Raw genomic sequence first — 23,629 nt, forward strand, 5'->3', positions numbered from 1 at the left:
CATTATTACTATATTTTGCCAATCATAAATTTTCACTTTCTGAACATTACAGTATATACATGTACAGAAACATCACATAGTACTCTAGAAATGTCTCTTTTTTTTTTCGTACCGGGGATCAATCTCAGGACCTTGCACTTGTGAGGCAAGTGGTAGAACCAATGAGCTAAATCCCTGGCCCAAATAGGTCTAATTTTTATGTGTCAAAAACAAGAAAAGAAGTCAGGCATGGTGGAGCATGCCTGTAATCCCAGCACTCGGGAGGCTGAAGCAGGAGGATCACTGTGAGTTCAAGACCAGCCTGGGCTGCATAGTGAGTTCCAGGTCAGTCTCAACCACACAGTGAGACCCTGTCTCAAAAAAACAAAAAAAACAAAAAAAGAAAAAGAAAAGAAAAGAAACACTTCAGAGCCAGATGTGATGGTGCACACCTCAGCACCCAGGAGGCTGAGGCAGGAAAATTGCCACGAGTTTGAGGCCAGCCTGGACTACATAGTGAGTTCAAGGCCAACCTAAATTACAGAGCTAGAGCCAGATCCTTTCTCAAAAAAAAGAAACATGGCACTGGGGATGTAGCTCAGTGGTTCTGCTGCCTCCCTCGCCAAGCACAAGGTCCCGAGTTGGATCCCTGTACAAAACAAAACAAAAAAAAACCACACACTTCAACTTTTACTTTTGTAATAGTGCTCACCTCTGTTCATTCCCATTTTCTCTTATTGTCAAGTATTTGTTTTCCCAACTATAGTTTAGGGTCCCAGAGAACAAGGATTGTGTGTTAAAATGCTGTAGGCCGGAGGACCACCCCAATATTGATCCTCCAGGTCTACTGAAGAGATTCATTTCCCTCAAGGAGAGCAGGGAGGAAGAAGGACCCCTGGGATGGTCACAGGGGAAGGGGCCACGCAGCAGACTGTTCACGGACTCATTTCTCATTTTTGTCCCCAGAGCTCTCTTGATCCTACAACTCCAGACAATGCAGACGTGGTAAGAAACTTTAAAGAAAATCTTCATATAGATCTCTGTTACATTTAAAGACTCTTATTTCTAAATATCAAATATATGGGTAAAATGTCCCATCCAAATACTATTTTCCGATTCTCTGTGACTTAATCTCGTGTCTCAGGTCCCTGAAGTTGGCCTCCCACCCTGGAGAATACGTGACCCTTGTCACGGCCAGGGTTGGGTCTGGGGAGCAAGTACATTTCAGGGGTCCTCACTTCTGGGGCCCCCTTGAAGGCCTTACGAGGGGTCCTAGCAATGGATTCACTTGGTCTTATATTTTTATACAACTGGCAAAAATAGCATATTTAAACCACAATCACTTAAAACCTGTGCCTCTTTTCATTCTGACTTCCCTCTGCCAGGTTCCCAATATTGTGAGGTATTAGAGTGGCCATGTGCAGTTTGGCTCATAATTTTATAAGCTGCCTTGGGAGTTGAATATGACCTGAACATTTTGTGTATAAACTTCAACTTCATTCCTCTGGCTGTATGCAGTTGATGCGGGAATCTAAGAGTATAGATGCTTGGGCTTCGCCAAGAGATTTTTCAGCCACTCCTGCTTTCACCACTCCCACCAGCACCGTAACTCCCAGAGATCCTGGAGCTGCCATTTTCTTGCATTTTAGGGAATTTGCAGTCTAAATTAGGTGGCTACGAGGCTGAGTTCAGATCTGTTAGGTAAAGAATGGCAACCCGATTTAAAAAAAAAAACACAGCCAGTTTGAATTTATGGTCCCGAGCACGACCTCCGTGGAATAACTCCAACGGTGAGTCTGAGTCAGATGTATTATGCTGGGTTTTATATGGTTAGGATTACAGGGTGGGAGTGGGACTAGTGAAGCAAGAATAGCTGGGCAGCAACAGCCATGACAAAGGCTGGCATAGATAAGCTAGTGTTTTGTTGTTCCAGGCACACTGTGATCTGGCAGTGCAGGTGGTGCAACGGGGTGGGGAGTTATTGTTTTGGGGCTCAGGTGGCTGAGAACAGCTAGTCTGGGAACTTGAGTGGCTGAGGGCAAACAGGGGTCAGACCTATTGCTGACTTTCTTTGTACATTTGTTTATGTTTGAGATGGGGGTCTCGGTATCTTGTCCAGGTCCTTATTTTAAAATTTTATTTGCTTTTTTGAGAGAGTCTCACTATGTAGTTCAGGCTGGCCTTGAACTCACTGTGTAGTCCAGGCTGGCTTCAAACTTACAGCAGTCCTCCTGCCTCGGCCTCCCAAGTACTGGGGCTATAGGTGTGCACCACCATGTCTGGCCACTCAGGTCCTTCATGAACCCATGGGCTCAAGCGATCCTCCTGCCTCAGCTTCCCGATTAGCTGAGACTATAGGTGTCCTATGTTTTGGGACCCACTTATTCAGTTAGCCATCTTCTTTCCAGCTTTAAAATTGTGTTGCTTCTGTGCCTACTTCAGCAGCACATATACTAAAGTTGGAATAATACAGAGAAGATTAGCATGGCCAGGGTGACACCCAAATTTGTGAAGTGTGCCATAGTTTGTGGTTGGTTTTTTTTTTAAGTGTTATTTTTGTCCCCACTTTTATTCTCTCTATCCTTATGATTTTATAAGCTTTAAATTTTATTTTCTGTCATTTTAATGAGCCTTCAGGAGGGAATGAATTAAAGGCATGTGTTCATTCTGTCACCTATGATTTCCAACTAGTTATTGCTGGTCTGCTGTCATTTGGATTTTGAATGTCCTCTAAGTCGTGCTGTTGAAGGTTTTGTCCCAGCTGGGTGCTGTTGGAAGAGGGTGGAGAACTTAAGAGGTGTATCTAGTGGACAGTCTTCTGGTCATCAGGGACACCCCTGTGGAAGAGACACTGGGTCCTGGTCCCTTCGTCTCCTGTATTTTTTTTATACCTGACCATGAGGTGGGCAGCTTTGTTTTACCTCATGTTCCTGCCTTGATGTGTGACCGCAGGTCCAAAGCCATAGTGCCAGGCAGTCATAATTGGACCCCTAAACACTGTAAGCCAAGGCAAACCCTTTCTCTCTGTAAGCTGGTTACCTCGGGTATTTGTTACAGTAGTAGAAGGCTGACGCACACAGTCCCTGGCTGGATTGGTATTAGATCCTTAGCTGCAGCAAAGAAACTGGAAAGATGTCAAGTTTCAAAAAAATGGCAGGAGACAAGGGAGGTAGGCAGTAAAAATGCTGTAGCCAGAGGACACCAAGACCACACTGCCAGGTGCCATCACCCTCACCGTACAAAGGCACCATAGCTGATGCCCAGCTTTTCATGATGATTCTGCCAAGCTCCAGACATGGCCATCTCCACTGGGGATGGCTTCTCGTCCTGCATCACAGTGGCTCTCTGGGTCCCTCCCTCAAGATTCGAAGCCATAGGCAATAGTCTGCAACTGGCTGAGTCTACATCATGCACCAGCCCTTATCTCCAAGGGACAGGAAGAAGAAATGTGTGGCCCCTCAGTTCCTTAGAAAGAGAGAGCTTCAAGTCTTCACGAGAGTCTTCTCAAAATGGAAGAAGTGTTTAGGGCTGGGTAGCCGAAAAGGTAACAAATGTCCACCACACTGATCCACAGGAAAGTTGTTGATGTTTGTGGATTTGTCTTGTATCTGGCCCCTGGGGCCAAGATTAGAGCACAGGGACAGACTTTTTAAAGGTAGTCCTAGGGTCACGTGACTGTGGAGTTGGCACCTAAGGACGAGTTTTCCTCCTTTAGCTTTGCCTTCTTCATTCTCTCACCCTAGTCCTGGTACCACTGACCCTGTTTTCCCCCCAGTACCAGGGATTGGACCCAGGGCCTTCATGGTAAGCTACATCCCCAGCCCTTTTTAAATTTTTTTTCATTTTTAGACAGGGTTTTGCTAAGTCACTAAGTTGCCCAGGCTTGGCTTGAACTTGTGATCCTCCCGCCTCAGCCTCCCCTCTAGCTGGGATTGCAAGTGTATGTGCTTTTAGTGGCCTCTTCGCTGAACTTAGTTATTGGTTCTAATGGTTTTCCAGTTGATAATCTTGGACTTTCTAGATAAATACTTGTAACTATAAATACTGCTAACTTTTCCTCTTTCAAACATTTATTCCTTGTATCTATTGTTCTTGCCTTTTTAAATTTTCTAGGATCTCTAATAAAATGTTAAATAGTAGCAGACTAATGGGGCATCTGTCACAGTGACTGCTTAAATGTGAGACTTGCTAGCTCCTTTATCAGGTTAAGTATGTGTCACTCTGGACTTGGGTTTGCTATGAGTCTTGTTTTGTTTAAATCAGACAGATACTGACTTTTATCAAATCTTTCCCCTAATCTTTTTTAAAAATAAATTTTGGATATATGACGTTATAGATAGTGAGAAAGGTTAGTAGAGTGAGGCAAATGAACATATCCGCCATCTCACAGTTACCCTTGTTTGGTTTATATAAAAGCAGTAAAATTGCCTTAGCAGGCCTTCCGTGTGCAGTGGTTTCCTTACCTAAGTCTTCATGTACCTTCGTACTCCAGGCTTGTGCCTCCTGCATACCTGCTGCATATCTGACTGTGTCCCTCCTCTCCCTCCCTACCTCGTGCCCCAGCATGACTGTAATCACTGTTGTTTCTGTTTCTGAATGTTTGGTGTTTTTAAAAAATCCCACATGTGAGTGAGGTCCTTTGGTGCGGTTCTAGGGTGTTTTGAGCGCCCCCCCAGAGGGTCTATTGTGATTGGAGGCCTGGTGCTGGGGCTCGGGGTTGGGAGCAGCTGTGGAACCTTTAAGAGGTGGAGCCTGGTGGGAGGCCTGGCCTGCTCTCCCATCGTCCTCCTCCTATCTGCTCCTGGTTCTAGAGGTCATCACTTGCTTCCACTCACTCTCCTCTTACCGTGAGGTGATGTCGCTGAGGGAAAGGCCTTGTCACAGACCCTGAGCTGTGTTATTTGCATTTTCAGCCTCCAGAACTGTGAGCTGAATAAACTTCTTTTCTTCATAAGGAGCTTGTTATCAGGTAGTTTGTAATAGTGGTGGAAAGCTGATTAATACATCACATCACACAATATTTTTCTGAAACTGGCTTAGTTCATTTAACATAAGGTCCTTTAGGCTCATTCATGCTGTGGCAGACAACAAGATCTCATTCTTTTTAAGGGCTAGGATATGGCACTGTAGATATATGCACCCCAGTTTCTTTACCGAGTTGTCTGTTCACAGACTTTTGGGTTGTTTACATATCCTGGCTGTTGTGAAGACTGCTACAATAAATATGAGTGTGTAGGTGTCTTTAGGAGGAGGTGATTTAATTTCCTTTGGGTATATGCCCAGAAGTGGGATTGCTGGGTCACATGGCAGTTCTCTCTTTCTCCGTCGAGACTTGTTATTATGTATGACCTTGGTTATCCCTGATTATCAAAGACTGTTTTAGCTGTAACTTTTCTTTTTTTTTGATAGTGGGAATCCAACTCAGGACCTTGCACTTGCCAGGCACGCACAGCACCACTGAGCTAAATCTGGGGCCCATGCTATCCTTCATTTCTTTAGAAATCTACATTCTGGGCCAGGGATTTAACTCAGTGGTTCTGTGCCTGCCTGGCAAGTGCAGGGTCCCAAGTTAGATCCCTGGTAGGAAGGAAAGAAAGAAATCTACATACTGTTTTGAATAATGGTTGGACCATCTCTCATCTTTCAAGATGACTTTTTCTCCTTTAATCTGCTAATGAAATGATTTGCATTGGTAGATTTTCTAGCTGAGGGTTGGTGGCCATGCCTATAATCCAAGCTAGAGGGGAGGCTGAGTTCAAGTTCAAATTGCAAGTTCAAAGCCTTGAGGCTTCATCTCAAAAAACTGGTGAGGGATGTAGCTCAGTAGTAGTCCCCTGGATTTAATCCCCAATACTGAAAAAGATAAAAATAAAAAAGATTTTCTGGTGTTGAAACATTCGTCTTTCCATGCCTAGATGGTCATAATTCATTTGATGATGATTATACTATCAATTTGTTTGGCTAACATTAAAATCCTAAATAAAATAATAGCCAAGAAAATTAATCATTTTATGTTTATTGATTGATAGCTCTGTGTTCATGGGTTAATTTGAAGTTTAATTTGAGATTGCCTTTTAGCTTTTTTGTATGGATTGTTCCCTAATCAGCTTTGGAATACTGTATGCTAGTTTTGTAAAGTTGAATATCTTTCCTTTTCTCTTTAGGTCTGAATAATTTTTTATGTTTTCCATTTTTTTCAAGGGTGATTAGTCCATAATTTTTAAAATTTTGAGTCCATTTCAGTAGTAATTTAATTTAGACATTCTAGTTTATTAGTATATATGTGTATAAATGTTTCTCCTATATTATAAAATTTAAAAATCTCCTGTCTCTTATATCTCTTATTCCTAATGTTACTTATTTGTGCCTTTTTCTTTCTTTCTTTCCTTCTTTTCCTCCCTCCCTTCTGAGCTGAGGGTAGGACCCAGGGCCTCATGCATGCCAGGAAAGGATTTTATCACCAAGCTGCCCCCAGCCCTTTATTGTTCTTTAAGTCTCTGTAAAAACCATGTGATGGTATCTCTGTCATTCCAGGTTTTTGTTTTGTTTTGGTACCGGGGATTGAATTTGGGACCTTGCAACTGAGAGGCAGGAGGTGGCACAAATGAGCTAAATCCCTGGCCCTCTCTCATTCCAGATAATTTGTATCTTCTCTTTTCCTTAATCAGCTTGGCCAGAAGTTTGTCGATTTTTTTTTTAAGGTTTTTTTTTTTTTTTTTTTTTTTTTTTTTTTTTTTTTTGGTTTTTTTGAGACAGGGTCTTACCATGTAATTCAAGCTGGCCTCAAAACTCAAAGTGAGCTGGATTTATGGGCCTGTGCCACCACACCTAGCTGTCAATTTTATTAGCTTCTCAAAGAGCAGACTTTTGGTTTCATAAATTTTTCTGTATTATTTATTCTTGTGCTATCTAATAGATTTCCAGTTGATTTTTAAGGTAAGCTTCTTAAGATAGAAGCTCAGATCACTGATTTGAGATATTCTTTTGTTGTTTGTTTGTTTGGTTGGTTGATTTTTTTTGTTTGTTTGTTTTTTGAGACAGGTAGTTGAAACTGACCTGGAACTCACTATGTAGCCCAGGCTGGTCTCGAACTCACAGTGATCCTCCTGCCTCCGCCTCCAGAGTGCTGGGATTACAGGCGTGTGCCACCACACCTGGCCTCTTGAGATACTCTTTTCTGATATAAGCATTTAGTTTCTAAGGCCAGCCTTCCTATCTGCAGATTACACACTTGCAAAGTTAGGTCAAACTCAGGTCAAAATTTGAAGGAAATTGCATCTCTACTGAATATGTACAGACTTTTTCTGTCATTTACTTTGTATTAGATATGATAAGTACTCTAGGGATAATTGTAAAAGTACAGGGGAGGATCTGTGTAGGTTATATGTAAATACTATGTCTTTTTATATAAGGGACTTGAGCACCCAGAAACTTGGATAGCCAAAGGAGTCCTGGTACCACCATCTCACAGATATTGAGGGACAGCCGCACTGCTTTAGCTGTGTCCTTTAAACCTGGTATCTTCTCATTTTCAGTCAATTCAAAGTACTTCTTAGTTTGCTTTTTTATTTCTTCTTTGACCAAATGATTATTTAGTGTGCATTTTTTGGAGATGTTGCAGATATCATTCTTTTACTGGCTTCACATTTAATTCTGTTATGATCAGAGAACATACTTCATGTTATTTGAAACTTTAAATTTATTGAGACATGTTTTACCCCCAGATTATAGTATATCTTGGTAGCACCCTTGAAAAGAATATGTAGTCTGCAGTTATTAAGCAAGTTATTCAATGTCCATGTCCTCACTCACTTTTTATTTATTCTATCAGTTAATTGAAAGAGGACTCTAAGACTGTAGGTTTATCTATTTCCTTTTTCACTTGTATGAGTTTTGCTTCATGTATTTTGACGTGATGTTATCTTTTCTTGTGACCATTTTATCATTACTCGATTTTTGTCCCTGGTAATATTCTTTTTCAGATTGAAAATGCTGTCTTTTTATTAGTTTTAGTGATGTGTATCTTTTTTTGTGCTTTTACATTTCATATATTTGTGTCTTTATTTGGAAACTGTTTCTTTTTCATAGCATATAATTGGGCTTTCTCTTTCTATACAGTCTGACAATCTCTGCCTTTTAATTATGGGTTTAGGCCATTTACTTTTTTTTTTTTTTTTTTTTTTTTTTTTTTGTACTGGGGATTGAACTTGGGACCTTGCACTTTTGAGGCAGGCAGCAGAACCACTGAGCTAAATCCCCAGCCCATAGGCCGTATACATTTAAAGTGACTATTGATAGGTCAGAGTTCTAATCTACTTTCTTACTATTTATTTGCTTTTTGTCCCATCTGCCTTTTTTTGTCTTCTTTTAGAAGGAGTATTTTTTCCCCAAAGGAGTATTTTAAATGATTCTGTGTTATCTTCTTTGTTGGCTTATTGACTGTGCCTTTTTCTTATTTTAGGATGTGAATGTTTGTTTTAAAAGTGACTTTAAATTGAGCCTTCCATTTCACATAATGAAGATCAAACCACCTAAACCAATCACTGGTAAATACGATATAGCTAATATTCTCTTTCCCTTTGGCATTGATTTCTCCATTTTTTTCTTTAACTTTCTTCCACAATTTCCTATTTTTCTGCTTATTAGCAGCAATATCTAATTAAATGCGTAGTTTTGTTGCTTTTGTTCACACCCCCCCATAAGGGGGATGGAACTCAGGACCTTGCACTTACGAGGCAAGCGTGGTGCCACTGAGCTACATCCCCAGCCCTTAAATATATAGTTTTGAAAAGGACATTTTTTAAGGCTCATAATCTCTGGGATCTAAAAACAACAACAACAACAACAAAAGAACCCAAATATTACAGAGAGTCAGTTAACAGAATCAGAAGGTCAGGAAAGGGAGACATCACTTCTGATTGCTGGGTGGAATCATTCCTACACCCCTGGGTAATTCACTCATCAGTGTTTTCCAAGTGCCCATTGCAGATACCCATCTCCTTGAAACTGATGGTGTCCGGGGGAGAATGGAAGGAAGCCACCACAGTAGGTAACGGTGCTTAAGAACAGTAGCAGGAATGTCTAGGACCAGGCAAACAGAGTAAGAGTGGTCAACTGCCCTGCCAGGCCAAGGCTTTATGAGAGGAAGGGACGTGTGGGCAGGGTTCGGAAGGGCAAGTGGGGGCTGGTTAAGAGGAGCAGAGATCAAGAGTCATTACACGCAGGGAAAACAGTGCACCCTCTCAGCACTCACAAGTCCTCCCAAGACACCTACAGGGATGCTCACTGTGGCATCATTTACAGAAGAGACAGACTGTAAGGTCAAATCTGCTACACTTATACAGAAGAATACTCTGCAACCATTAAAAAACAAGGAGTGAGGCCAGGCGTGGTGGCACAGTTACCTGAGTGGCTGAGGCAGGAGGACTGCAAGTTTGAACCCAGCCTGTGCAACTTAGTGAGACTCTGGCTCAAAACAAAAATGTAGATCAGTGGTAGAGCAAGCTAACAAATGAAAAAGGGGGAATGAGACAGACAAAGAATAGCCGGTTCACTTTTGTAAACAAATGTGGTGAGGGGAATTGGTCTATCAAGATTTATTCTAAAGTTATAGTAACTAAGAAAAGATGAATACAAAATAAAAATATAGATTAAAGCTGGGCATGGTGGTGCAGGCCTGTAATCCCAGCACTTGGGAGGCTGAGGCAGGAGGATCACTGTGAGTTTGAGACCAGCCTGGGCTACATAGTGAGTTCCAGGTCAGTCTCAACTACATAGTGAGAACCTGTCTCAAAGAAAACAAAAAAAAAAATCTATTTATTTATCTACCTGTCTATCCAACTGTCTATCTATCTATATAGATAGAGAGAGAAAGATTAAATATAGAAATATAGATAGGTTATAATAGTAGAAAAATAGATGCATGAAGCAGGATAGAAAGGTCAGAACATAGATAAACAGACCCCAGCATAAGTGGAAATTTGTGATGTAAGGGAGGCAGCGCTACAGAGAAGGGGAGAGGGCTGAGGATGTAGCTCAGTGGCACCACACCTGCCTGGTAAACACAAGGTCCTGAGTTTAGTTCCCAGTACCAGAAAAAGGGGGAGCGGCAGCCACTGTAATCAGTGGTGCTGGTTCTCCATATCCTCACCAACACTTAGTATGGTGAGTCTTTTAAATTTTAGCCATGGGGGGGTGTGTAGTGGTATCTCACTATGACTTTAATTTACAGTTTCCTTGATGACTAATGATATTGAGCATCTTTCCATGTGTTTATTGGCCATTTGAAAGATCTCTCCTTGTGAACAGCCTGTATAATGTTCTTGCCTGTTTTATACTGGATTACTTAAGGAATAAAAAGTTCTCAATCATTTATAGGAATTCTTGATATATTCTAATTATGGACCGTTAGTAAATTTTATGTATTTTGCCAACATCTTTTCCCATTATGTGGCTTGGTCGTTCATGCTTTTAGGGATGTGTCTGGTGATTAGAAGCTCTTAATTTTTAATGTAGTCAAATTTTTCTTTTATTGAAAGTTATTTCTGTGTCTTGCAAAAAGTCTTTCCCTATCTAGAGGTCGTAAAGATATTGCTTATCTTATTTTTAAGAGCTTTATTATTTTGCCTTTCATATTTGCCTCTCCAGTTCATTTGGAATTCAGGCTTGTGTGTGGTGTGTGGTGGGGATGGAGGCATGGGAGGAGAGAGGGCAGCTGCTTGCTCGGGGGCTCTGTGAGCCAGAGGTCTGGGACTATACACCCAGGTCCCAAACGGACTGCAGAAAAAGAATGGACTTCTAGGGATGAGGCTTCTGCGAGGGAAGTGAGAAGCTTGAAGGGAAAGGCAGGAAGTCAAGAAAAGGGGGACAGCCAGATGCTCTGACTAATTCTGGAATATTCTCAATCAAGGAACCACATTTAAAAGCCCCCTGGAAGTCTTTGCAAAAGTAGAAGACTGTTCCGGGCTGGGCTCCGGGCAGAACCACTTCATCAGGGACAGCCAGTGGGAGCGGCACACGGAGCTCTTCCACGCCTCTTACAAGAAGCACCTGGACAGGGAGGCGGGGGAGGAGCCGCTCAGGTGAGCCTCGGAGAACGGGAGCCCCCAGCACATGCAGGAATTAACCCAGAGACCTGGGTCAGGCCTGGGTCTGGAAGCTCGGGTTTGGGGAAATTTTTAGAGAACTTCAGCAGTCCCCCCCCCCAGTACTGGGACTTGAACTCAGGACCTTACACTCGCCAGACAGGCAGTGCTGCTGAGCTACATTCCTGGTCCAGATTTTTAAAAAATATTGTGTGAAGACTGTTTAAATACAAAACATGAATTACCCAGGCGTGGTGGCACATGCTTGTAATCTTAGCACTCGGGAGGCTGAGGCAGGAGGATCACTGTGAGTTCGAGACCAGCCTGGGCTACATAGTGAGTTCCAGGTCAGTCTCAACTACATAGTGAGACCCTGTCTCAAAAAAACAAAAAACAAAAAAACAAAAAAACAACAACCATGAATTAAAAAGAAGGAATAGCTAGGGGTGCAGCTCAGTGTAGAGCACTTGCCTAGCATGTATGAGGTCCTGGGTTTGATTCCCACTACCAGAAAAGAAAAATAATATATAACTATGGAAGTGAGAAATAGAATTTATTTTACAGTTTTATGTATGACATCTCTCTCAAATTTTTTCCATGATTTTCTAAACAACAGAAGATCCTAAAAGTGGAAATAAAGATCACCACTATTAACATTTTTCTCAATTTCCTTTTGTCCTTCTAAATGGAACAGATGATAGGTGTACAATTAGTATAATATATCACCACTTTTTTCAATATCAGGATCAAACACAGGGCCTTGTACGTGTTAGGCAAGCGCTGTATCATGCAGTCACACATTTGCCCCTTTCTATTTTATTCTTAGAATCATGCTAAGTTGCCCAGGCTGGCCTTGAACTTGCAGTCCTTTTGCCCCACCCTCACAGCTGGGATTACCGACAAGACTTCTCATGTATTGTAACTCATTCCGCAGTTAGGCCTCAGTAACCCACACCATGTGGGTGAAAACCATGTCCAGTCTTGGAAGTATGTGTGGCGGAACTGGTTTTCCGTATGTGCTCTCCTCACAGCTGCTGTGGGTCTAAGTAAATATTCTCACTTTCACACAGGGAATGAAACCGCTCATCTTGCTGTCAGGTGGACCTTGGATTTCCTCACTTCAGGACACAGAGTCTGAAGACCAAGTCCTAATGACAACTGAGCCATTACTGAGCTGCACCCCTACCTAGGCTCAGTAATGTGCTGCAGCCTGGCCCCTACAGCCTAGCAAGATACAGTGTCTAGGGATTTTCAAAAACCAGTGTTACACTGCTGTTAATAGTCTCTTATGCCAGGGATTTAGCTCAGTGGTTCCTCTGCCTGCCTCGCAAGCGCAAGGACCTGCGTTCGATCCCTGGTACCAAAAAAAAAGAGTCTTTCATGGCAGTATTTGTACCATGAAAATCTGCAAGCCTTACATATCACGTCCTTTTACTTTAAGACCCAATGCACTGGACCAGTTTTCGTCACTACACCAAAATAGTAAAGAATAGCAACGTGAAGAAAAAGATTCCAGACATGGTGGTGCACATATCTACTCCCAGTTCCCTCTGGAGGCTGAGGCAAGGGTATAGTTACAAGCTAGTGAGTTCAAGGCCAGCCTGGACTACACAGCAAAACCCTGTCTCAAAAACAAACAGAACAAAACACACAAAAAAGGAATGGTTTAGTTTGGCTCATGGTTTCAGAGGGTTCGGTCCATGGTCCACTGGTTCCATTGCTATGGTCTGAGATAAGGAAAGACATCATGGTGGAAGAGTGTGGCAAGGAAAGCTGCTCAGCTTATGGCAGTCAAGAAGCAGAGAGGGAAAGAGCCAGAGAGAGGGGAAGGGGCTGCAGACAAGATACACCTTTCAAGGGCACCCTCCCAGTGACCTGCTTCCTCCAACTGTGCCCCACTTCCTAGTCATCCATCCAGCTGTGAACTTATCAGCAGATGAATCTGTTGATGCAGTCAGGACCCTCATAGTCTACTCACCTCTCTAGGTCCCAGCCCTGAACACTCCTACGTGAGCCTCTGGGGAATCCTTCCTATTTCAACCATGACACCCAGCCTCTCAGCACACCCCTGGGTATTCGGCCCTCAGGATAGGGAGCACTTAGCAGATCACCCAAGTCCACCTATTCATTCAGGGGTCTTCCCCAGGACAGAGGGGGCTCTCCCTCAGGGACCCTACTCCAGCTGTGCCACCCTCACCAGTATCCCACTTCTGCACGTCCCACCGGGGCCAGCAGCTGAAAAGCTGTTACAGCGTAGCCCCGGGCCTGTGGGAAGAGCCACCCTAGCTGTTTGTTCTCCCTTCTAGCCAAGGAGCCTACGCCTCACTGACTGTATCTCTTTCCTTCCCAGCACTGCCACATTCCACTTCCTACTTCCTAGTTGCATCACCCTGACAGCAGCCGAAGCCAGGAGCCCCTCAGGTAAACACATGTGCCCAGCTGGTTGTCCTGGGCAAGGAGTCACCTTAGTGAGATCCCCTAGGCTGCCCCCTGAGAGGTGACCCTAGCCAACCCTGCTAGTGGGAGGGGCAGACATGGACATAGGTCACCAGTAGTGACTTAACAGTTGCTGTGTAAATCAGGGCCCAAAGTCCCTGATAATAAAGCCTGGCACCATCTTCAGGGAGCAGCCCTGGGGGTGCCTGTCCCCGTTCCCTGGAAGCTCACTGCCTCAATACAGCTTTCAACTTTCAGCCACTTCCCCTTGAGCCCACTCCTTCATGGGGACTGAAGGCCACCCAGATGTGTCACACCACACTGCTCTTCTCCGCTTCCCCAGGGATGGCCTGTGTCCTGGGCACACACTGGACCGGAAGCCACAACTTCTTCCTCTATTCGCTGAACCGAACTCTGAAGGACAAAGCCGGTACTTTTCCCTGAGATGGGAGCTGCTTGAGCTTGGGGCTGAGAACAGGTCCTCTTGTGCTGGGCCGGGAGTCTGTGACTGAGACGAAGGAGTCACTTCCGGGGGCCAGAGCTGGGCAGACAGAAGTGGGGCTCTGCAGCTGGGGAGTGGCCTGCACAGTGTGACAGGTCAAGAGGGACAGAGCAGTGTCAGGTCCTAGGGCCCACACAGCAGGGGGGGGTGACAGGAGTGTGGGCCTCGCCCAGCAGGTGAGCGCCAGGCGCTGCCCATCCGACTGCCCATCCTGGCGTGTGGCCATGGCCTGTCACTTCCCCTTCCAGCCTGGCTTCTCGCCTGGAACCCCGAGCTTAGTAGGTAGGCCACGCTCGGCTGTGGAGAGGGCAGGGTTTCCCTGTGCAGAGCCCCTTTAGCTTGGGTGGGCACCAAGAAAATGCAGGTGCTTGGCTTTCCCTTTGTTCATTCTCTCGCCACACAGACACAGGCCTGGAGCTGTGCACTGTGACACTTTAGTCTTGTACCCCAAAAGTCGTGGTACACATTCACAAAGAAGGAATTTCCTTCCTTCCACCCCCTCCAGGCAGCCTAGCTCCTGGTCTTCATTTCCACACTGACTGGCCGTGTGGCCTTGGGCAAGTGACTTCTTGTCCTGCCTCAGTCTCCCCATCTGTAAAATGGGGTGAAGGGTACTAATAGGACTTCCTTCATAGAACCCTTTTGGAAACTAAACTAGATGGGGCCCGCAAGGCACCTGGCCTTGGATCTGTCCGGGAAGTGGTTTACTGTCCCCCCCGAGGAGGACAGGCAGCTCGCAGGGAGAGGAGCTAGTGCATGCAGACAGGGCTCCTGGCGCCCAGGCCCCGAGCGGGCAGGAGGTCATCTGGGTGCAGGCTGTGGGCAGGGCAGGGCCTGGGGTGGCCCTGTAAGTGGTGTCCTCCCCGCAGACCCTGAGGGTGTGTGGCCCTGTGCTGCACCCATCGTGGCCTCCCGGCTCTGCTGCTCCTCCTCCTACCTGGTGCTGGCCTGTGAGGATGGGGCTCTTACACTGTGGGACATGGCCAAAGGTGAGTCTCCAGTACCCTCCCCGGCCCCTGCTGGGTCTCTGCTGTGGTGTGGAGCAGGAATTCCCGACTCCTCTTCCCAAAGCCCTGCCTGTGAGCGTGGGGCTTTGGGAGCCATTAGATATAAACCATGGCAAACTGATGGAACAGGTGCTGGCGCCTGCACGGCCTTGTGCTGGGCACCGTGCCAGGTGCTGGAGCGCCACCACTGCCCTTCTGAAGTGTCTTCCAGCACAGGAGGTCCTGCCCTCCTCCACCTCAAGCTCTCGCCATAAGCAAGTTTTCTTCCTGCATCTCCCCGCTGCACTTGGTCAGTCGGTGGGCAGGAGTTGGAGGAGGAGGCACCTTGCTGGAGTCCGGCCCAGGACCAGCTTTGCAGGCGCCAGAGTCAGTGACATCTGTTTCCCCAAAATGGATCAGCCCAGCGGTGGGTCCCTCCCACCAGACCTTCAAAGAGCCTGTGAAGCTGTGGTTCGCCACCTCCCAAGCCCTTCACACAGCTTCATTTCATCTTTATGGGGAGGTGAATGTTCGCCCGCACACACATGACCTCCTCTGCTGAAATCACCCACAGCTGCACGTCTGTGCAGCTCAGCTCAGCCCGCGGTCAGCCATGGCTGGCCCAGCCTCCCTCTGCCACCTGCTGGCTCTGAGCCCTCTACAGGCCTGGTTCACCCCTCCCCAGCTCCTTCTCGGGGCTTTCTGGGCACCGAGATCCTGGCTCACTGCCAGAGGCCCCTGTTGCTTGGCTCTGTCCTCCCCCTGGTCCCTCACTACTTGCCGGTCACAGAGCCAGCACCCACAGCTGCCACCCCACCCCACCCCTTCCTGAGCAGCCGTGTGACTTCTCTCTGCAGGGTTCCCCCTAGGGGTTATCGCCCTTCCTGAAGGGTGTTTCTGCCAAAGCATTCACTTCCTGAAGTACTTCTTGGTCCACAAGGGACGGAACCTGTATCCAGAGGGTGCGGTGAGATCCCGAGTGATGTGTGTGGTGCTGTGCACCGATGCTTCCCTCCACCTGGTGACAGCCGGTGGCACACAGGGACCCACCAGCAGGGTGCTCGTGACCAGGTGGGTGGCTGGAGGGCAGATGGGGCCCCTGATCTGCCGGACAAAGGAAACTGTTCCACAGGAAAGACAGGCAGTCGTCCAACTAGTGGCCACTTTCCCTGTGGTCACCACTGCCCTACTGAGCTGCTCCCATCTCTGTCATGTGTGGTTGACGTTTTTCTGACATTGTATGATGGCATATGTGACATCTTCCGTGTACCACAGGACCAAGAAGACTCACGTCTGCCAGCATAACCTTTCCTCAGTTTCCCCAGTATTTTTAATGTTTAAAAAGACTTTATGCATGCAAATGACTCTATACCCTGTGTGTGTACGTGTGTTCCACTGAGGCTCGCTGTGTGTTCCCCAATCTCAGCCTCCCAGCTCCTCCCCCAGGGTGTTAATCATCTGTTGCTACAGAACCCGAACCCCCCAAAACTTAGTGGCCTAAGAAAGCAGTCTTTGTTGAGCCCCGATTCTACGAGCAGCTGGGCTCTCCTCTCTGACTGCAGGGCTGGGGCAGGGGGCACCTGGGCTCTGTTCCTCTGGCTTCCACCCTAGGCTTCCGGGCACTAGGGTAGGTTTGCCCTGCATCAAGGGAGGGGCAGCCCCCCCACAATGCCTTTCCAGCCTCTGCTCCTGTGACATCTACTAATGTCCCACAGGGCGACCCATACCCCACCACCATCCCCACGTTCAAGTAGTGGGAAAATGGACTCTGCGTGTAGATGGGAGTCACTGATGAATACAGTCCGTGTTTTTTAAACCTATCATACTGTTTTGCTAAACTCATCATCCCTTTGATTTCCTTTAAGAATTAACTGCGTATGTGCGACTGTATCTCTAAACAGCATATTGTTTAGCCTTGCTATTTAGGCAACTTGTAAATGAAAATGTGTTGTTTTATATATCCTCCGACTCGTCTGTCAGCTATATTTGTTGTAACTCGCGTTACAACATTGCTACAAGAGTTATAGTTGTTGGCTACTGCAGCTCAGGTCTTTCGTTTTCATGGTATCATATGTCACAACCACCTGGCATCCTCTTGCTAGGGGAGGATTTGCACTGCTAGTTTTTGCTACATATCTCCTGGTGTGCATGCCCAGAGTTTCCACAAGATGGGTCCCAAGAGAGGATGGTAAAACTTTGAAACTCTTAGTAGAGAGAATTGTGTTTGTGCCCTGCAGACCTGTGAAGCACCCGGATGAAGCCATCTGTGCAGTGGCCCCAGTCCCTGCCTTGCCTGGCATGGTAGGTACCACCCATTTCACATTCCCCTTCTGTGAATGTGTTCGTCTTTCCTTCAAAAAATACCCATGTGTTGGACTGGGGGTGTAGCTCAGTGGTAAAGTGCTTGCCCGGCACACACAAGGTGTGGAGGGACAGTCAGGCTGCTCATCGTCAGATCTCTAGGGCGTGGAGCAGGAGGGACGCGTGCGGGGGGCACAGAGAGACCAGCTGAGGAGGCTGCGTGCGCCTGCCCACCGGATGGCCCGGAGAGTGAGGCACTGATCCCTCACTGACAGTGCAGCAGCTGTGATCCCTGTGTGGCCCTGCAGAGCCGCAAGGCCTGAAGGATACAGAGGCGGCTCCAAGACAGCCCAGGGTAAAAATGTCCGTGCAGAGCTCACCAGCCGGTTAGCGAGTGGAGGGTGTCAGAGGTGGGTGCCAGGAGGTCTCCCCATTGTAAGGTGAACAGGAACGTGGGCTCACAGAGTGACTGAGAGGGACCTTAAGGAGAGCCCCAAGAGGGTCTTGCAAGCTGGGAAAGGAGGCAAGCAGGGTCCCATGTGGAAGGAAACCATATACCTCCTAGCGGCATCAAGTGTCCCAGAAGGAACAGGTGACAGGAAGTGGGAGTGGAGAAGCTGACAAGACCCACTGTGTGGGACAGGAAGTGCCATGCAGCGGGAGGGTCTCAGGACCACGAGAAGACAGAACCCAGGCAGGAGGGGCCTAGGTAAGGGACATGGGATGAGGGATGTCAGGAGCCCAGGAGCTGGGCACAAGGAGGCTGCGAGGCGAGGCCTGGGGGGAGAAGCCAGCCCTGGATCGGTCAGGAAGGTCAGCACACACCCAGGCCCCCAGTGCCTGGGAAGGTCCCATGGGGTTCCCTGCGCCTGTATTTTCTATTCAGCTGTTTCTGTCACTCCAGCTGGGATGGCCTCTGTGCTCTGCCATCCGTGGGGGACCAAGACCAGTAGGGTCCCCACTTGCCACCTCTCTGTGTCCCAGGTGCTGATCTTCACCAGGAACGGCTCTGTGAACCTCATGGACGTGGCCAAGGCTGAAGCCATCTGTGCCTTCGCTCCCCCCAGAGCCCACCACCTGGCTGTCCCCTGGAAGCCACTGTTTGTTGTATCTTTCCACCACCCTTGCTTCCTGCTCCATGGTAAGGAAGGGGAACGTGACCTGCCCAGGCTGAGGGCCTGCTGACTGTCCAGGCCTCCGTGAAGCACAGTGACCCCACCCGGCCCTCTCCCCACCATGTCCTCTCTCCTACAAGCCAGAGGATGCTGCAGCTCAGTCCCCACAGGGATCTCTGATCCAGGGCTGGCAAGGTCTTCCTGGGGTCCCCTCCGCTGGGCCAAGCCCACCCACCTCAACCCCAGTGTCCCAGCCCCCAAGACCACAGTCACTCAGGCGCTGGGGCTCTTGTTCCTCACAGGTGACCATCCAGATGAAGAGGAACCCACCAGTGATGCCAAGGACACCTGGAATTCTGTTTTCTGTTTTAATTTTGAGGCCTATCCACTCCTGGAAAATATCTCCCAAAATTGTACCATTCCCCAAGAGGACTCAACAGAGAACATGGCATTGCCACTGGAGAAAAGATGTGAGCTTGTGCTCCAGAAGAGGTAAGTATTTTGGTGTCTAACTCCTCCCAGCGCTCAAGGTTGTGTCTGGGTTGGAGACAAAGGAGTTTGTTTGCGCTGTTGTTAGGTCCCTTGGGCATTTCATCTTGCCCCTAAGCACCACACTCTGGTTCCCACACGGATGGGAAAGGGGTCAGTCATTCAGGCTGACAGGAAAGGAAGGCTTCAGCTGAATGTCTTCTCCTTGTGACCATCTTTGTTATTTTCTTGATTTCATTTTTTCAAAAGGACGTTTGGATTAGTAGGCAGGGGTTAGGACATGGGTTGGCAAACTATGATTGTATTTGACCCACTGCCCACTTTTGAAAATGAGATCATTTTGGTTTGGTTTTGGTGCTGTGGACTGAAACCACGACCTTGCACATGCTAGGCAAGTTGCTGTGCCACTGAGCTAGATCCCAGCCCCTTGTAAATAAAGTTTTATTCAAACATAATCCTGCCCCTTTGTTCACTGCTGTGTGCTACAACAGCAGAGGTGAATAGTGACAACAAAGACCCCATGACCGATACAGCTGACTTATTAATTCTCTGGCCTTCTATAGAAAAGTTTGCGCACTGCTGGTCTGAGATACTTTCCTTTACCCATCACCTGGAGCAGTGGCACACGTGCCATAGCAGGCTGTGTGTATCACTGAAGGCTCTAAAATGTTCGCCATCACTGACCTAGACAATGGTCATGCATAGACATCTCCTCTCCCTGCTCTCCCGTGCCCCCAAAGTTTGCTTGCTTTCTGCACCCCCTGCCAGGCCAGCACAATGATCGGTCCTCTGTCATCCTGGAACAGCCAGGTTTCTTCCAATCCGTGTCCCAGTGAGCTGCTGGGATAACTGGTAGGTAGGACAGAGGTCATAAATCCCTTCCCTGTTAACCCAAAATGCCTGGGGGAACCAGATGTGATGTGGAGGCGCACTTCTGTAATCCCAGAACTCCTCTGAGGCAAGAGGATTACCACGAGTTCAAGGCAGTCTGGACTCCATAGTGAGGGCAAGGCCAGCCTGGACTACACAGGGAGACAAACAAAAACAAAAATACCTGGGGGAATTCTAGACATCACCACTAAGTGGCACCAGAGCTCATTTTTGCTTCGCAGCTCGGCGTGTAACCTGTCTCCTCTCTTCCCCTTCCCTCCTCCCCTCTCCTCCTCTCCTTTCCTTTCCTTTCCTTTCGAGCGGAAGGGGTACTGCGAATGGAACCCAGGCCTTGAGTAAGCTAAGCAAGCGCTCTACCACTGAGCTGCACCCCCAGACCCCTATCTGCTACAGCTATGCCCTTCCTACGTTGTGAAAGGTGGCCTGGAGGAAGCCCTGGGGGCTGTGGAGGCGGCCGCGAAGGTGATCGTTGACTTCACCCCCTAGTAAAGCTTTTCGGACAAGGCTGGGCTATTCTTCACATGGGGACTTCCTATTCTAGCCCTTGATGATTTCCTCTTAGGAGACACAGCTGAAGAATTTAGGAAAAAGTGTCATAATGTCTACAACTTCCTTTAAAGTGGCCTGGGAAAATATTTATAGACAGACGCAGTTAAAATTTAACAGAGGGACCGCTGCCTGCCTGGAAAGCACAAAGTCCAGTTTGATCTCCATTATGAAAAAAAAAAAATTAACAGATGGAGAATTCTAGGAAAATATTTATGGAGAAAGAGAGAGAGAAAGACCTGAAGATAAAACATTAACAACTAGTGAATCTAGGTGAAGGTTCATTTCTATAGGTTTGAAATTTTTCAAAATCATGTCAGGTGTGATGGCGCATGCCTGTAATCTCAACACTTGGGAGGCTGAGGCAGGAGAATTGCTGTAAGTTCAAAGCCAGCCTGAACTACATAGCAAGCCCCTGTTTCAAAAAAACTAAATAGGGGCAATCCATTTTCCAGTCTCCCTTCTGTCTTTCTTAGACTGAAGCTAACTTTCTCAATAAATTTTTCTTACTAAAAAAAACAAAAAAACAACCCTAAATAAATAAAAGTAAAAAGATGAGGAAAGTTTTCCAAATATCATTTACAATACAATCCCAATTTTGAGTAAAAGAGAAGTGGGAAATATGTACAACAATGGGAACATTGGTTAAATTTGGGTGAGGGAAGTTTGTGTGGTGGTTTTTCCTTGTGTTTTCTCTATATGCAACTTGTAACTTTTCTACCAAAAATATGCATGGTTCTGGAGAACAGATTAATGGAAAAATAAGTCAAGGGCCTCAGGTTAGCCATGCCTCAGGAGGAGCTCTCTGGACCAGGGCCATGGCCTGGAGCTCCTGGGGCCCTCACTGGGGCCTGAGAGCTTCTGGTTGGGTGAGCTGGTTTCTGTTTCTTCTGTTCTGGTCCAAGCCCCTGCTTTCCTGGCCTAGACTGGCATTTGTCCCCCTCAGCTGAGGTGGACCTGCTGAACCCTTCTGAGCCCACAGAAAAGGTCTCCAGGGTGGAGCTACTACCTTAACAGAAGAGTGAAAATGCTGCATGCATAATTTCTGTTATCAGATATAAATACTTGAAGAGATCTGGGAAACGAGAAAATGAAAAAAGGAAACTTAACTGGTAACCCTACCATTACAAACCACCAGAAATCTGACTTTGTGTCACTCCAGGATATAATTTAATGCTTTGGGGAGGGTGTTGAGACAGGGTCTCACTATGTAGTTGAGACTGACCTGGAACTCACCATGTAGCCCAGGCTGGTCTCGAACTCAGCCATCCTCTTGCCTCAGCCTCCCGAGTGCTGAGATTACAGGTGTGCGCCACCACACCTGGCTTAATTTAATGTTTTTTTTTTTTTATTTTGAGAAAAATGTTGCTGTTGTTCATCAGCTTCCTGTCCCTCTAAGCAAAAACCTGAGATAAAAAATGTATAAACTGAGCTGGGCACATGCCTGTAATCAGCATGAGGGTGACCGCAGGACCTCCCTTCTGCCTGTGCCTCTTAAAAGTTCCCACCAACTCTCCAGAGTAGTCTGAAAACCAATGGACTTTCAGGAACCATTCAGCATCCAAACTACTGCATTTGTAAACACAGGTTTGACTTTTGGCTTTGGTGGTACCGGGGGTTGAACCCAGGACCTTCAAATTCAGCTACATCCCAGCCTCTCCCACACTTTTTTTTTTTTTTTTTTGGCTGGGGATCAAACTCAGGACCTCGCAGGGCAGACGGTGGCACCACTGAGCTAAATCCCTGGCCCCTCTCCCACCTTCTTACTTTTGAGACATATTCTCTCTGAGTTGCCCAGGCTGGGCTCAAACTTGCAATCCTCCCACCTCAGCCTCTCAGCATGCTGTGCTCCAGGGTGTGCGCCCCTGCACTCAGCGACAGTGCAGTGTTATGTACTGTATGTAACCTGCACCACTCCTCTGATTGGACTGCTCAGATAAGGCCACCTTTCTTCTCTGACACTGAGGCACATCCTGGCCCCTCACTGGGAATAGAAGTTCTCTTCCACCTCCCTGGTCCCACAGCTCAGTGCCCAGGCGCTGCCAGCCCCTCCCCGGGAAGGGTCCCTGTAGCGGGTGGGGACAGAGTGCTACCCCCTGGAAGCTTCCACGGGGAAGAGGCCGGATGGGGGCACCAGGGCAGGCTTGGGGCTCAGAGCACACAGGATAGCTGAGGGCTGGTGGGGACCTGCCTGGGGCGGAGGCCCAGCCAGTCCTCCTGCTAACCTCAGGGATCACATTTCCTTGGTCCTGAGCAGTGTTTGAATCACACTTTCTGATGTGGGTCCTAGAAATAAATCAGGAAACTGGATTCAAAGACGGCTGCTCCTGTCCTGCTTGCTCTGAGGCCCAGTGTCCAGGGCTTTCCCAAATATTCCCAACGCGCCATCACAGAGGGGTCCCACCAGGCAGCGGCACCGAGAACCGCTGCAGGGCACACAGATCTCAGCGCTGTTTGCCTCCCCACCCACCCCCGCACCCGTACCAGTCCAAAGGCGTTCATTCCCGGCTTTCATGTATTAGTTTTTTTCCTGTTTACTCCTTGTGTCTGAAAAACTTTCCAGTGGCCCTGAAACTAGGTGAAACTACGAGAGTTCATGTGGCGACAGAGTCAAAGTTCCAAACTTGCAATAATAGTCTGTCCACGCTTTCACGCCAGAACTTGTGTGAGAGCCCAGAGGTCAGATCGGGTGACCCAACAGTCCCGGTCCACCCCGCAGAGGGCAGCGAGCTCTGTGTGACGCCAGGTGACATCTTCATCGAGGAGGGGGAGCAGGCGGATGAGAGGTGTTCTCACCCCTTCCCGACCAACCTGTGGGGCTGAAACTCGGTGCCCGTCCTCACTTCCCTTTGCGGTTCCTGAGGAACAAGGGACGGAGGAGCCTTCCCCAAAGTGACCTGCAGGCGGTGGACCCCAGGCGGACTGCGCGGGGGGCCTTGCAGGGGCGCCCTCTGCCCTCTCTGGAGTGCACACCGCGTCATTGCCCCAGCGCAATAGAAAGGATTCGAAGGGTGCTGGGTCCAAAGACGTTGGGGGCCAACCCAGGGCCTCCCACAGTGTGTACCCCTTCCCACACTGGCTGTGGGAGCAGAGACACAAATCAATAGCTCCGTGTTTGTTTAACTTGGAGATTAAGGATGAAGAGTAACCTTTCAGTTACGCATTCGGTACAGTAAAACTCTCTTCAGCCCTGGGTTCTTTCTCCTGCCAAGGTTCTCCTTTTCTAAGAGTTCTTTGTCAGTGCCAATTTTTCTGGTTGGGCTTTGGATTAAAGTCATTTTGATTGCTTGTTTAGCCAAA

General features: G+C 47.5%; 1 protein-coding gene and 1 pseudogene across 2 annotated transcripts in view; both read left to right on the top strand.

The window, feature by feature from the left end:
• Wdr93 (WD repeat domain 93) overlaps positions 1–23,629 on the top strand; it is a 40,376-nt gene that overhangs the window by 14,262 nt on the left and 2,485 nt on the right. For both annotated transcript variants that reach the window (XM_010621068.2, XM_010621067.3), the window contains exons 7-16: positions 946–984; positions 8,441–8,525; positions 10,889–11,060; positions 13,414–13,484; positions 13,843–13,929; positions 14,871–14,990; positions 15,845–16,058; positions 17,225–17,288; positions 18,273–18,429; positions 18,706–18,895. In XM_010621068.2, the coding sequence (XP_010619370.1) occupies positions 946–984; positions 8,441–8,525; positions 10,889–11,060; positions 13,414–13,484; positions 13,843–13,929; positions 14,871–14,990; positions 15,845–16,058; positions 17,225–17,288; positions 18,273–18,429; positions 18,706–18,895 (1,199 nt within the window). The remainder of the gene's footprint in view (positions 1–945; positions 985–8,440; positions 8,526–10,888; positions 11,061–13,413; positions 13,485–13,842; positions 13,930–14,870; positions 14,991–15,844; positions 16,059–17,224; positions 17,289–18,272; positions 18,430–18,705; positions 18,896–23,629) is intronic.
• LOC117285260 lies at positions 2,409–2,507 on the top strand (annotated as a pseudogene).

This window comes from Fukomys damarensis, unplaced genomic scaffold, assembly GCF_012274545.1.
Source record: "Fukomys damarensis isolate Sample0158 unplaced genomic scaffold, DMR_v1.0_HiC HiC_scaffold_7, whole genome shotgun sequence".
NCBI lineage: Eukaryota > Metazoa > Chordata > Mammalia > Rodentia > Bathyergidae > Fukomys > Fukomys damarensis.